At 43.8% G+C, this 16098-nt stretch overlaps 1 protein-coding gene across 1 annotated transcript in view; it reads left to right on the top strand.

Annotated features, from left to right (window-relative positions):
- Nucleotides 1–1011: 1011 nt before the first annotated feature.
- LOC126191224 (2',5'-phosphodiesterase 12) overlaps nt 1012–16098 on the top strand; it is a 67844-nt gene continuing 52757 nt past the window's right edge. Inside the window, exon 1 of the mRNA XM_049932026.1 lies at nt 1012–1805. Within this exon, the coding sequence (XP_049787983.1) occupies nt 1036–1805 (770 nt within the window). The 5' untranslated portion in view covers nt 1012–1035. The remainder of the gene's footprint in view (nt 1806–16098) is intronic.

Raw genomic sequence — 16098 nt, 5'->3', positions numbered from 1 at the left:
TAAAATTGATACTCTAAAATGGACCTGCTCCTAAAGTAAACAATTTTGACACCTATAGTTGACATAATTCCCATAGCCCATTTTCTTTTATAAGTGACTAAAGCTCGAAACGTGGCGAATACAATGTTTAAAGTTTTGACACGAGAATTTTAACGACATTTTACTATAATTGATAGTTTATAGTAATTTCGTCCCGCTGCCCACCAGAGTGGCGTTCGATGTATTTGTTAGATTTTATAAATGGTACTTTGAACAAATCCAGGTCAAATGTAGTTCTGGCATAATTTTTCACAAATAAAAAAGTAGTTTTTGTTGGAAGCATTTGGCAGCCAGTTGAGAAATGTGGGGAAAATCCGATGCAAACATAGGATGGCAGACCGCTGATTTGAAATCCCGCCACGTTTTGCCAACAGTCACGTGGTTTATGTTGGAGCCACACTAGCCCCATAGCTTCTGCACAGCAAGGCCAGTCTACTAGTATCTATGGTCGAAGGTAACACTCCAATTCCTTGCTACAGGAGAGGGTTATGTTAGGTTAGGTCAGGTCAGGTCTCCAATCTTCTTAATCTATTTTTGTATTCAGGGTGCCTCACGTTGTAAAGCGCCTAATCAGCTTCAACATCTCTATTAATTTTGTAGTTGTCGGCACACACCAACTGTATTTACCGGCAATGTTTAAAAAAACACTACAGACGACAGAACGCTGCACCTATGCTAGCGCTCCATGTGGACTGTTAACATGTCACATTGCAGTGAACAGAAGACAAGCGATTTCTTTGATCAAATCTACAGCGAGGCCCTAGATTTGATCAAATATTGGACGACATTTGACAAAGATCCTATTACACCATCAAATTTATTTGACAAAGATTTTTGACAAAGAAGTTTGATAGTGTAATACCAGCCTAACCAACGAGGTTACCTACTTGGAACCAGTAGTTCAAAGAGGAAGGGGAACATTCAAGAAGTGCTGTGTAGTCTGCAGTGTAATTGGAAAACACTTTGGTTAGTTGTTTGTGCTATGTAGGTTATGTGATGATGCGTGGAGGTTGGGTGGTGGCTCGTAAAATAACACTGCCAAAAATTTCTCTACGTTCTCTCTGCAAGATGCCTGCTGCATATTTCAGGCACGAGGAAGGAGCTGACCAATTCCATGTTACATTTCATTTCCAAAATGCAGACTTAGGAGTGAATCGTCAATTCAATTTTAGTCGGCAAGTGTCAGAGAGTGTTAAGGATTTGACAAACAGAGTTTCTGCAAATGTAGAGAAAGCTCTACAGAAAAAAGCGAAGAAAAAGAAAAAGGAAACAGAAGATACGTCTTCAAATGTACGTGTTGAAATTCTCAAAAATAGTGCTCTTGTACCGCCAGACACTAGATGTGCGGATCTTCTTAAATGTTCGAAAAATCTTACTTTACATGTTGCTGGTGTCGATTATATTGTTGTTATGAATGCACCGTCTGTTGATATAGTGAAATTACCTGCCAGTATTATGGCAGGTTTTCCTGTTTATCCTGCGAAGTTTAAAATGCTGTTTGCTAGAGAGGAAAGTAGCAAGTTTACATGGTACAGATGTGCGACATCAACGTGCTCTGAGTGTGTACAGGTCGGGAGTGGTTATTATTACACGCCAACAGTTAAAGACATTGGGAGCTTTTTGAAGTTCTCCTGTGTTCCGAGCAACGGTGATGTGGAAGGTCCCGTAGCAGAAGAAATGTCGAAGAATGTCGTTGAAGCTGGACCAGGTCGATGTCCCTTCGAGAACCGCCATGTTTTCACGTCTACACGACTTGAAAAAGACAGGTATCGTAGTGAAACTTGATGAAACAATGTGACAGTAAAAAAGGAGTGACAATAGGATCTCCGATGTGTAACATATGTTTTATATCTTGGTTGTCTACATTAAGTTTTTCATCGCATCGTAACATTATCAACTCGTCACATCTCGTTTATAGAAGCAATCAAAACAGCCAATATTGGGGCTTGGCTTTGACTTGGTATGTCATTCAAATAGCAAACATAGACAATTTGTCTATATCAAACTAGCGTCCAACAAGTCGTTCATACAACCATAATGAACTGGCAACAAACCCCAATGTCATCGAAGGAAAAAAAAAAAAAAAAAAAAAACAAGTTTCTAAAAACCAATATGTAAGCAATGGGAATACTCGCGTAAATTTTGTGGCGTTGGGACAAACCGAATAAACAGCCCCTTCTGCCCTTTAAATAGGAAACAAATCCAATAAATTAAACAAAACTCCATTGACTTCTTGTTTGACGAATTCTTAAAACAAAAATTCAAGATCAATTGACCACTGTATCTGAACCACACTTCATGATGTTAATTATCCACTAAACTATAGTATTCTCAAAGAAACCAGCAACACGAAAATATGGAAGTTCTCCGGGACTCATTAACGTCAATTTAGCTGCAATGAAGCCAAAGTGGACCTCTTGTTACCTAGTAAACACACACCAATCTATTTGTAATGGAATCCTAAACTATATAAACATACTGTAACAACAAACTTCACTGTGAAAAAACAGCAGCATACAGGACTTTGGAGTAACAATATTCAAGGAATAAACCATCATTCACACACCCATACCAATTTGACAATTCATCGATGCCTCATGATGTGTGTTATCAAGTGAACCCTTTGTATAGTCAGATTATGCCATTAATTTACTTTTTCGTCAGTTCAGTTCAGTATCTCCTTATGTGTTATTTGATCTGCCCATGTAATCCTAAACATTCTTCTATAGCATCACATTTTAGAAGCGCCTGTTACCTTCTTGTCAGAACTGCTTATTTTCCATGTTTTCCTTCTGTACAAGGGTGCATTCCAAATACCTCCAGAAAAGACTAAGTAATACTTAAATTTATCTTTCTCAGAGTCTATTTTCTTGCTGTAGCCAGTCTGTGATTTATATCATATCTACTTTGGCCATTGTCAGTTATTTTGCTGCATGAACTCATCCATATCTCTAAGTATCTCGGTTCCTAATCTGATTCTCTTAGCATTGCCTGATTTAATTCGACTATGTTTCATTACCCCCATTTTTCTTTTATTGGTGTTCATCTTATTATCCCTTTTAAAGACCCTGTCCATACTGTTCCACTGCTCTTCAAACAAAACCAACACTTAAACCAAATTGGAATCGAACACTCCCTTAACCTATATATGTCAACAGCAGCTCATAATACCAAAAACACAGATAGCTACGACCGCGCATTGGAATCGAACACTTCCCTCGACCTATATAGGTTAACAGCAGCTCGCGATACCAACATAACAACCACTGCGCATTGGAATCGGACTCTTCCCTTCACCTATATAGGTCAACAGCGGCTCACAGTACCAAAACCGACGATGCAATGGAATCGGTCACTTCCCTTCACCTATATAGGTCAACATCAGCTCACAATACCAAAACACACATAGCTTCGACAACATATTGAAATCAGACACTTTTCATCACCTATAAAGCTCAAAAACAACTGATGATACCAAAAAAATCCAAACAAGTACTTCCCCAAAAGTATCTAAATCAACCCCAAGTGCCAATACCACAACTTCAACCACCAACACATGCAGTAAATACAATACCACCGACCGACCAAACAACACAGAAATACCCCACCAAACATCATAACACTTGAAAAATACACCAAAATGAAAAAAAAAAAAGACTGCTTACCACAAAAGAGCTCCGGCACTACATGCTAGGTCAGACACCACACAACACAGTCTCTCTCTCTCTCTCTCTCTCTCTCTCTCTCTCTCTCTCTCTCTCACGCACACACACACACACGCACACACACACACACACACACACAAAACAAAAAACCTCCACCCTCCCCCCAAAATCAACAAAACAGATTCTCCACAACATAATCATAAAACAGCCACCACCCCCCACCCACCTACCTCCACTAATGTTACCAACAACTATACCCCTCTCCCACCTTCAGCCTATATATTTTGCTAATAGCTCTTAAAAAATGTGAAAATGCAATAGTCCCTAGGGACACTCTTCCGTCAACAATACTCATCTAAATGAGATTGAAGGTTAGAAGAGCACTTCTTCCCCCTCCCAATAACTGACTTAAACCCCACCCCCCCAAATCCCTCTATCGTATTTGTACATTCCCCAGTCTCATAATTCTTGAATTTAAGCTATGGTAAACAACTAAATGATCATACCCCCTCTGGCCCACCACCCTATAGGATGTAAAAGCATCGGAAACTATTGTGCTACCCTCCTCTATAAACTTCTCAATTAATCCCACCAATTCCCTTTTTGTGCTCCTCTCCAAAACCCAACTTGACCCTGTACTTAATATACTCAGAACAAACTTCCTTACAAAATGGAAACAAATCAAAAACTGTCCTCTCACTCACTCTATGGGAGGATAATATGTCATCAACACTCTCTCTCTCATGCCCAACCTAGACCTCTCGATCCAGGTACCACACCTTATGGAGTGCCAAAGGTTGTTCCTATGGCACCGCCACATGTAGTTGTCCCCGGTCGGAGACACCGGAACTCTATCCAACCGCATGTTCTGCTGACACACGCTGCACTTCACCACTTCAGCCAACATTCCAATAACTGTAAGAATTTTATGAGGGACAATATATTGTCCCCCATTTCCACCTGCAGCCGAACATTATTATATTATCTGTCATATCCGTGCCTAACAAAAGCAGCCACAAATTAAATTAAATGACTCATCATGCGGCATACAGCAAACAGCACTACAATAAATTAGACACAACAAAAACTTAATTCTTAACTCTGAAACCAATTTCTGTCGAAGAACAGTCATAAACAACACCTGAACAGATCAAGCAGCAACACCAAAATGAACCCAATACACCACATAACACGCAAACCATAAACACACCACAAGAGGACACCACCGATTGCAACAAAATGACATCTACAAACACAACACACTCATAAACTAAACTCTGTGCCGTCCTGATGTCACACACCACAATACCCTTACATCACAGGTCAAAGCCGACAGGTGGGATCTGACACCTCCATTGACCTCTTTTAATTCCATTTTGAAATTTCTCCTTAGTTTCCTTCACAGCTTACTGAAAGTACAGATGGAATAACATCCAGGGTAAACTACAAACCCTTCTCATCTTTGCCTTTTTTTTCATATCCTTCAGCCTTTGTAACTGCAGTCTACTTTCATTGCAAGTTGTAAGTAACCTTTTAATCCCTGTATTTTATACCTACTACCTTCAAATTTCAAAGATCGTAGTCCACTCCACATTGTCAAAAGCTTGCTCTAAGTCTTCAAATGCTATAAATGCTGGTTTGCATATCTTAAACCTATTGCTTAAGATAAGTCATAGGGTCAGTATTACATTTTGTGTTTCTACAGTTATCTAGAACCCAAATTTACTTTCCTCGAGGTCAGCCTCTACCAGTTTTTCCATTCCTCCATATATAATTTGTGTCAGTATTTGAGGTTACCCAAAAGTTATGATTCCACCCATCTTCTTTAACCTGTGATTTCATTATCATGGCAGGCACCCCAATTTCAAGTGTATACACTGTGACAGACCATGATGACACTTCATTACACACATGAACATACACAAAAAACATGTGAAATACTTTTAATTCCAGCAATAAATGAAGTGGGATTACAGAAGCATCCAATTCCACCCGTCTGCTTTGACCCACGACGTCACCAATACAGTGGAAACGACCATTCTCAACATCTCCAATATGGTGCCTATGATGTCACTACATAAACACAAAAATACCTATAAAACCAACAAACAAATCTCCCTCCAAAACTATAATCGAACTAATGGGAGCAGCGTGGGAAATTGGGGATTTTGGGCGGGGACAAACTAAATATAAACACATACAGATGCACACCACGAACCCAAACCACACAAAATGATGACATAAAAACACCACAAAATTCCCAAATTCTTCTACACTTACAATATCGACAGGAATCTGTTACATTCCTTCACCTATGTAGCTCAACTGCAATTGTCGATACCACAAAATAAAAACCAACAACTCCAAAAATCATGATCACACTGCAACTATCGATACCACAAAACCAACACATATAACAACAAAAATTTGAATTGGACACTTCCCTTGACCCCCCTGAGGGACCTGGGGCTAGTATAGGCCCAAGGTATTCCTGCCTGTCATAAGAGGTGACTAAAAGTAGTTTCACACATTTCGGCCTTTATGTGATGGTCTCTCGTACGGTTTGACCTCCATTCTTCAAAATTTGCCTGAAGAGTGAGCCGATTGGGGAAGGCCACCTTACATGGTGCATTGTGTCCATCGTGCATTGAGAGCTTTAGCTCACTTTCTTGTTGTCACATTGCAGTCCCACCCATTCTGCTGCTCTTGGGCAAGGACACCTTCCTGGGTGCATTTTCCACCATGCACTAAGCAGTGTCACTTTCTGCGTCGACGATGACCATGGACTTCTTTGTACCTGATATCCAGCACGGTAGCCAGTCCGTTGTGGGGCCACCATGTACCCTGTTGGCTGTAGCCGCCTGACCATACAGGGATTGCTCTGCTGATGCCTGCCTTGTTAACTCCCTGTGTATGCCAAGGGATTGATGCCCATCCCCCTGGGGCAGTGGGACTGCCGGCAATGGCCGCCCTGCCAGGTGGCCTTTGCTGCGACTGAGTGGCACCCGTGGGGAGGGCCCTTAGTTGGAGTGGGTGGCATCAGGGTGGATGACACGCGATGAAGCGTAGTCCATCATCTCTTGCTGGTGGTGAAACACCAGCAGTCTCTAAGCATTCACGAGCTCAGTTCAGTGCACAGAAGTACGACCCCAAATTGTTCCCCTCCCCGGCCATGTCACTGGAGGAACGTCAGGCTAAGGATGACAGTGGATCTTATTCGCTCCAGTATCTTGTACGCCAATTTAGAGTGGCGAGGTGTACATTTCGTCTGGTGTGTCCACCGTTTGGCCTTCGAGTGTGATACATTGCCCGAGATGGTCGAGGTGATGGTCTGCCGCTGTGATGTAAAGCCCTACATCCCTCCCCCGATGCGGTGCTTTAAGTGCTGGAAGTTCGGCCATATGTCTTCCCCCTGTACTTCCAGCGTCACATATCGAGATTGTGGACACCCATCACATCCCAATACTCCATGTGCCTCGCCTCCCATCTGTGTCAACTGCGGACAGCAGCAGTTGCCTTGCTTGCCAGACTGCAGGATTCTCCAGAAAGAAAGGAAAATCATGGAGTACAAGACCCTGGACCGACTGACTGGCACTGAGGCTAAGAGAAAATTTTAATGCCTACATCCTGTGCGTATGACATTGTCTTAAGCTGCTGCTACAACAGTTCTGGCACTATCAACTCCGCCAACCCCAGTCACCTCTCAGAGCCAGAAGACTACACCTGCCCCCTTGATGTTGGGGGGCATTTCCCTCCCTGTTGCTCCTGCACCACCTACTTCAGGAGCAGCAGCCCGCCTCCCCTCCCCCCCCCGCCCCCCCAACCATCGGGGACATCCCTCCCCACTTCTAAGCTGGAAAAGCATAAGTCTTGTTCGTCTTCTCTCTAGAAAGGGGTCCCTTGGGTCACTCCCCTCCCAGATTTCTCCTAGTGGGAAAGATGACACTCGCCACTGGCTGAAGAGCCCAAAAGCAGCTGGTCATAGGGCTTCATGCTCATCCTCAGTTCCGGAGACTGAGCCAGTGAAGTCCTCCGAGCCAGGGAAACTCCAAGAAACAGTGAGAGGAATCCAAAAAGAAAACCCCTAAGACCAAGGAAATTGTGGTGGCACCCACACCACTGCTACCTACAAGCTCTGCATGTGGGAATGGGGTGGAGATTTTGGTGTCCATCGAGGACCTGGATCTCGCCTGACCCTCAGACACAATGGGTACAGACTGCTCAGGCAATAAGTGAGTGGCAGCAGGTGACTCTGAGGCGTAAACTGCCTCATTGAATGTTCCTTGGTTTCTCAGTCTCACGATGATGTCATTCTCCAGTGTGGAATTGCGGCAGTTTTTTCCACCGCCTGGCTGAGCTATGCCAGCATGTTAAGCTTTACACATGCTATCTGCATTGCCCTCCAGGAAACCTGGTTCCCAGCAATGTGGACCCCTGTCCTCCGTGGCTATAAGAGAGATTACAGGAACCGTAGTGACTATAATCGAGTGTCAGGTGGAGTTTGAGTTTATGTCCTAAACTCAGACTGTAGTGAACCTGTGCCTCTTCAAACCCCTCTTGAAGCTGTGGCTGTCAGAATAAGGACGATGCAGGAAATAACTGTCTGCAATGTATATATTCCTCCAGATGACGCAGTACCCCTGAATGTATTAGCTGCACTGATTGATCGACTCCCTAAACCTTTCCTACTTTTCGGAGATTTTAATGTGCTTACTGGCCGAGGCAGAGATGTCGAAACTTTACTGTCTCAGTTTGACTTCTGCCTCTTAAATACTGGGGCCGCCACACATTTCACTTTGGCTAGAGGTATTTACTCGGCCATTGATTTATCAGTTTGCAGCCCAGGACTTCTCCCATCTATCCAATGGAGAGCACATGACGACCTGTGTGGTAGTGACCACTTCCTCATCTTCCTGTCACTGCCCCAGCATCAGGCCCATGGATGCCTACCCAGATGATGGGCTTTAAACAAGGCGAACTGGGAAACTTTCACCTCTGCTGTTGCTGTTGAATCTTCCCCACATGGTAACATTGAGGTGGTGGTTGAGCAGGTGACTACAACAATTGTTTCTGTGGCAGAAAATGCAAGACCTCGCTCTTTAGGGTGCCCGAGGTGTAAGGCAGTCCCTTGGTGGTCGCCGGGAGTCATTGAAGCAATTAAGGAGTGTCAGCGAGCTCTATAGCGGCCTAAGTGGCACCATTCCCTGGAGCACCTCATAGCCTTTAAATTGCTCCGTGCCCACGTTCGCCAACTTATCAAACGACGGAAGCAGGAGTGTTGGGGATAGATAGGTCTTGACCATTAGGTGCCATACATCACCTTCCCAAGTCTGGGCAAACATCAAACGTCTTTTCGGGTACCAGATCCCAACAGGTGTTCCTGGTGTTAGCCTAAATGGCGTGTTATCTACCAACGTAAACATGATTGCCGAGCACTTTGCTTGAGCCTCTGCACACTCTCAAACGGTGACTGGAAGGGAATGTCCTCTCATTCACTACACGCCACAGTGAATCCTATAACACCCGATTTACAGAGTGGGAGCTCCTCAGTGCCCTTGCACATTGCCCCGACACAGCTCCTGGGCCTGATCGGATCCACAGCCAGATGATTAAACATCTCTCACATGACTACAAGTGACATCTCTTCGTCATCTTCAACCGGATCTGGTGCGATGGCGTCTTTCCATCACAGTGGTGGGAGAGCACCATCATTCCAGTGCTCAAACCCGGTAAAAACCCGCTTGATGTGGATAGCTATCGGCCCATCAGCCTCACCAACATTCTTTGTAAGCTGCTGGAGCGTATGGTACGTTGGCAATGGGGTTGGGTCCTGGAGTCATGTGGCCTACTGGCTCCATGTCAAGGCGGCTTCTGTCAGGGTCGCTCTACCACTGATAATCTTGTGTCCCTCGAGTCTGCCATCTGAACAGCCTTTTCCAGACTGCAATACCTGGTTGCCATCTCTTTTGAGTTATGTAAAGCATACGGCATGACCTGGTGACATCATATCCTTGCGACATTGTATGAGTGGGGTCTCTGGGGCCCACTCCCGATTTTTACCCAAAACTTCCTGTCGCTTCGACATTTGTGTCTCCAAGTTGGTGCCTCCCATAGTTCCATCCGTATCCAGGAAAATGGAGTCCTGCAGGGCTCTGTATTGAGTGTATCTCTATTTTTAGTGGCCATTAACAGTCTAGCAGCAGCTGTCGGGCCCTCCATCTCACCTTCTCTGTATGCAGAGGACTTCAGCATTTCATACTGCTGCTCCAGTACTGGTGTTGCCTACAGGGAGCCATCCACAAGGCGGAGTCATGGGCTATAGCCCACGGTTTCCAGTTTTTGGCTGCAAAGTCGTGTGTTATGCACTTCTGTTGGTGTCCTACCGTTCATCCAGAACCCACACTTTACCCTAATGACGATCCACTCACTGTAGTGGAGACGTATCAATTCCTAGGACTGGTTTTTGACGCTCGATTGACTTGGCTCCCTCATCTTCATCAGCGTAAGCAGAAGTGCTGGCAGCACGTCAATGCCCTCCATTGCCTGAGCAACACAAATTGGGCTGCAGATTGCTCTATGCTGCTGCGTCTTTACCGAGCCCTTGTCCAATCCTGAATTGAATATGGGAGTGTGGTTTATGGGTCGGCAGTGCCCTTAGCATTGCATTTACATGAACCTGTGCACCACTGCGGGGTTCGACTAACAAGAGGAGCTTTTAGGATGGGTCCGGTGACCAGCATACTGGTGGAGGCTGGGATCCCTCTATTCCAAATCAGACGTGCACAACTGCTCACCAGTTATGCAGCACAAATTCGTAGTTCTCTTAAGCATCTGAATTACTTTCTCCTTTTCCCACCTGTGGCAGTCCATCTTCCGCATTGATAGCCCAGGTCGAGGTTAACAATTGTGGTTCACGTTTGGTCCTTTCTCTCCGAACTGGAGTCCTTCCCTTTACCACTTCTACTTGTGGTCCGTTCACGTATGCCTCCATGGTGTACGCCTCGAATGCAGCTTTGTCTGGACCTTTTACATGGCCCTAAGGACTCCATTAACCCTGTGGCTCTCCGCTGTCACTTCCTCTCGGTTCTTGACGTGTTCCGGGGCTCTCAGGTGGTTTACACAGATGACTTGATGGCTGATGGTCACGTTGGCTTTGCCTAAATTCACATCAGCCATATTGAACAGCATTCTTTACCTGATGGCTGCAGTGTATTCACTGCAGAGTTGGTGGCCATTTCTCATGCACTTCAATATCTCCGTTCATGCCCTGGGGAGGCTTTTATTTTATGTACTGGCTCCTTGAGCAGCCTGAAAACTATCGACGAGTGCTACCCTCATCATCCTTTGGTAGCGTCCATCCAGGAGTCCATCTGTGCCCTGGAACGGTCCAGTCGTTCAGTGGTGTTCGTTCATCTGGACCCCTGGTCATGTCGGAATCCCAGGACATGAACTTGCTGACAGGCTGGCCAAACAGGCTACACAGAAACCACTTCTGGAGATGGGCATGCCCGCAACTGACCTGTGTTCGTTATTACACTGCAAGGTTTTTCAGCCTTGAGAGATGGAATGGCAAAATCTCAATACGCACAAGAAACTGCGAGCCATTAAGGGGACCATTCATGAATGTGTGGAAGTCCTTGATGAGGGCCTCTTGCAGGGACTCCGTGGTTCCCTGCTAGCTCTGTATTGGCCATGGCTGGGCGACCCAAGACTACCTCCTATGCCGTGAAGGTCCACCTCAGTGTCGGTGTGGTGCCGGGTTGACAGTGGCCCATTTTCTTTTGCTCTGTCCTCCTTTGGCTGCCGTGTGACTTCATCTTCGGTTGCCAGACTCGTTATCATTGATTTTAGCAGCCAACGCCTCATCAGTTGATTTGGTTTTACATTTCATCCGTGAGGGTGGGTTTTTTCGATCTGAGTCTTAGCACATGTCCTTTTTTTCCCTATGTGTCCTTCACCGTAGTGCTTTTAGGGTGGAGCTTTTAATGTGTTGCAGGGTGGCTGGCTTTTCCTTTTTATTTTCGTGGTCTGCCAGCTACTGTAATGTGCTTCCTTGTTTTACTCTCTTCTAGCTGTTTCTTGCATATCTCTGCTGTTTTCCTGTCCTCTTTTGTTCCTGTAGTGTTTGTTGCCTTTCCTTCATTCTTGCGGTCTTTCCTTTCGTTCCATTTTGTGTTATATGTCTCGTCTGTTTTATTCTCACACTTGTGGCATTGTTTTTATTAGGAACAAGGGACCGATGACCTCATAGTTTGGTCCCTTTTCTCCTCATTTAAACCAACTAACCAACTTCCCTTGACCTATATAGGTCAACAGCAGCTCATGATACCAAAACACAGCTACGAAACATTGGAATTGGACACTTCCCTTGACCTATACAGGTCAACACCAGCTCATGATACCAAAACACATATAGCTATGACAACACATTGGAATCTGACACTTCCCATGACCTATATAGCTCAAATACAACTGACAATACCAAAAAAATTGAAATCGAGTGCTTCCCCTAAGATACATAAATCAACCACAAGTGCTGATACCAAAACATGATCCACCAACACATGTAGAAATAACACTGACCCAACAACACTTAAAAACCACACCAAACATCATAATACGCGAACAATAGATCCAAAAACCCCCACCCACCCACCCAAACTTTACCCTCCCCCCAAAAACAAAAATCCACCAACAGTCTTTGATCCAAGATGCTGGAACTCTGGCCAACTGCATATTCTGCTTGCATACGCCGTATTTCACTATCTCCATCACAAGCACAAAAAGTTGCAGAAATGTAATGACGGACAACATGCCGTGCCCCATTTCAGCCCACAGACGTGCACTATTAAATTTAGAAGTCATATCCATACCTAACAAAAGTAGCCACAAATTGAGTTAAACGGCTTACTGCGTGACAAACAGCAAACCAATAACATCAAACGACACTGCAATAACATAAACTTAATTCTGAACTCACTGAAACCAATTTCCATTCTTCTATAACAGTCGTGACCGATAAATGCACACATCAAGCACTGGCACCCAAATGAACCTAATATACCACATAACACGCGGACCACACACAGACCACCGGAGGACACCACCAACCACAACAAGATGACATCTACAAACACAACACATTTATAAATGAAACTCCGCACCATTATGACGTCACACACCACAACACCCTTATGTCATGGGTCGAAGTTGACAGATGGGATCAAGCGCCTCCATTGACCCAATGAAGCTAACAGGACAACTGCGGGAAGTAAGGGGTTTTGGGTTGAGACAGACTAAATACGCAACAATAAGAATGACACCATCCAAAAACAAATATTAACTCAAAACCCAAGCACACAGAATTTTCAGTTTACAATCAGAAAAGGAAGCAACAGAAACAATTGGTACTGTAAATTTCACTTGACCTATATAGTAGCTCAAATGAAGCATTTGATGCCAGGAACTCATACACGACTCAAAAACCTGGTACTGCAAATTTCACTTGACCTATACATTTCAAATGAAGCCCTCAGTACCGTGAACCCACGCACAACTTCAGAACCTGATACCGCAGTTTCAGTTGACATACATGGTATCTAAAACAAAGCCTACAGTACCAAAAACCAACACACTCAAATCATCAAATCTGTTATTGAACCTGTCCAAATAACAGTAGGAACTTGCCCGTAGACAACATATCTTCACCAACTGCAACACCTGCTCTTAAATTTGTGATGTTCATTATTGACCAAAAAGAAAAAAAACACTAATAAATTTCTGACCATAAGGAACACATGGCATTAGGCCTAATAATAGCAAACAAAAGTATGAATCGATCACCCATAATATGCAAAATTAAAGTAACTCTTCCAATGATGATGACCTCATACTAACTGTGTCAAGTGACTGACTAAGCTACCTAACAAACAGCTTTGAAACATAAACATTGGACACGAGTGTACCACCAAATACTACAACATGCAGTCTACAAACACAAACTGATTCAAAAACATTGTGCCACCGTGACATCACACGACACAGCACAGTTATGTCATGGGTCAAAGCAGACGGGAGGAACCACAACTTTTGGTTGACCCTAAAATGTTTACACTGTGACTTGTTAAACTGATGGTTCTGTAGTACTCACACGTGGCAGCCCTGCCTTCTTTGGAATTGGAATTATTACATTCTTCTTGAAGTCGAAGGGTATTTTACCTGTCTGATATGGGCCATTCCGTGTGTCTGAATGGATCATTTGGAAGACTCTGTTTGTTCTGTATTGTTACAAAAATAGCATGAAAACAAATTATAAATGTTTATTTTATTCTTAACAGGTAATTTCAATCCTAAGGTTAATACAAAAAGCATAAAAGGTAAAAATTTTGTTAACTGAAGTAAAAATATGAAGTAATTCTCCTGTGATGGAAAGGGACTGTTACAAAATGAAAGTTTCATCTGAGTTAGTACATCCCTCAAGTACTGTGAAATTATACAAATGTGCTGTCTCATGATTTCAGTAATTAATAGCCACATATCAAGTATTATTGTAAGAGTATGGAGAATTACATGGAAACCATTGCTTTTTACTTACTTTTTACATATGTGACGGAAAGGGTCAGTTACCAAATGAGAACTTAAAAACTACTTTGCTAGTGTTACAGTATCAGCATTCTTTATCAGAACTCACATTATGATATATGAGTGATGTCTACACCAGGAAATGGAAATCTCTGCCCATTATCAATATTGTGAACTGGAAGTATTTTCATTATGTCAGAAATTTGAACCCATGACATATGTTTGCTTTTGAATGCAAGTTTGAAATCAGAGTTACTTTTTCTCATAAAACTGATCTCACATTTGGTGGTGTCAAATTGTAAGATTTGTCCTATGAAATTTTTAGTTGTCTTTTTGATATAATCTTCACCACTACAGAAGCACCTACTTCAACATTTGAATGTACCATGTGGTTACAATTAAACTTTTCCTATTTAACACGTTATAACACGGAAACAAATTTCTGTACGAGAACCAAACTTGGTACTGTTAATGTCAAGGACATGGGGAAGAGAAATAATGCAGAATCAGTTCAGCTGAAACACTTTTAATAGGCAGCTACGATACATCAAACTATGACATGCTGGTACCGTTACTGCTACAAAAGGGGCTCAATATGGCACCCATCAGTGTCTAGAAGAGTCTGAAAGTGCAGGATTGCATTCTGCACAGTAGAACGAAGCATGTCTATAGGTATGCTGGCTACCACCTCTCTTGATATGCTGTGCTTTAGATTAGCACGTGTGAATGTCCCCATGGTAAATCATGTCCTTCTGGTAGCCCCACGATCAGAAATCACAGGATTGAAATCAGATGATCGTGCTGGCCAGGCATTTGGAAACAATAGGCTGATAACTCGATCGTTTCCAGATGTGTTTCGGAGAAGCAGGTGAACTTCATGAGTGGTGTGTAGTGGGCCCCCATCTCGCATGAAAACTGTCGAGTTCAATGTGTCCCTCTCCCGTAGGGTGGTTATGACATGCTGGTGAAGCATATCACAGTAACACTGGCCAGCCACACTGCACGTGTTTGGTCCTTGAGTGCCATCCTGTCCAAAAAGGAATGGGCCAATGATGAACATAGCCATGAAGCCACACCATACATTGACACGTTCACCATATAGAGGAGCTTCATTCATGGTGGAGATCCCCACACTTGGCAATTCTGTGTGTTCACCTCATCCATTAGAGAAAAATGAGCTTCGTCTGCCCATTGGGTGGTCCAGGGCCAGCCCTTGTCAACTTCAATTCTTGCGAGAGAGCAAAGTCAACACGTCATTGTGCGTCCTGCGGTGCAAGCTGCTGTGTGATATGGATCTTGTACAGATACCGTTTGAGAATGGTTCAAAAGACCTTCTGTACACTGGACCACAGGGTGTTCAACTGTCGTGACACAGCATGCGTACTGCCTGATGATTGGCAATTGCGCGCAAACCATTTGAGTGTGTCAGGACCTTGTGTACATTGGACCACAGGATGCTCAACTGTCATGAAACACCACACGCACTGCCTGAAAGAATTGTGCGCAGCTTTGCCTGCCGTAGCAACAGTGATTCATCAACGACCTGTGGTGAAACCGGACATCGGCTTCTTCTCGGAGCAATGCCCAGTTCTCGAGTTGATTCAAACTACTTCATCATGCTCCACACAGAAGGTGGAGAAAGAGCACATTTCCATAACGCTTTCAGCTGGTGATATTCTCGAAGTGCAGCTGCAGCATTACTGTTGGTTTGGTAATAGAGCGTAACACTGGCATCAGATTGTGGCTTCTGTTGATGCACTTGATCTTTATAACAAAATATTATCTCTGATGATTTTGGCACACCAGTAAAAAT

This window comes from Schistocerca cancellata, chromosome 6 (genome assembly GCF_023864275.1).
Source record: "Schistocerca cancellata isolate TAMUIC-IGC-003103 chromosome 6, iqSchCanc2.1, whole genome shotgun sequence".
Classification (NCBI taxonomy): Eukaryota; Metazoa; Arthropoda; class Insecta; order Orthoptera; family Acrididae; genus Schistocerca; species Schistocerca cancellata.
This window is presented reverse-complemented; position numbering and strand designations above follow the sequence as displayed.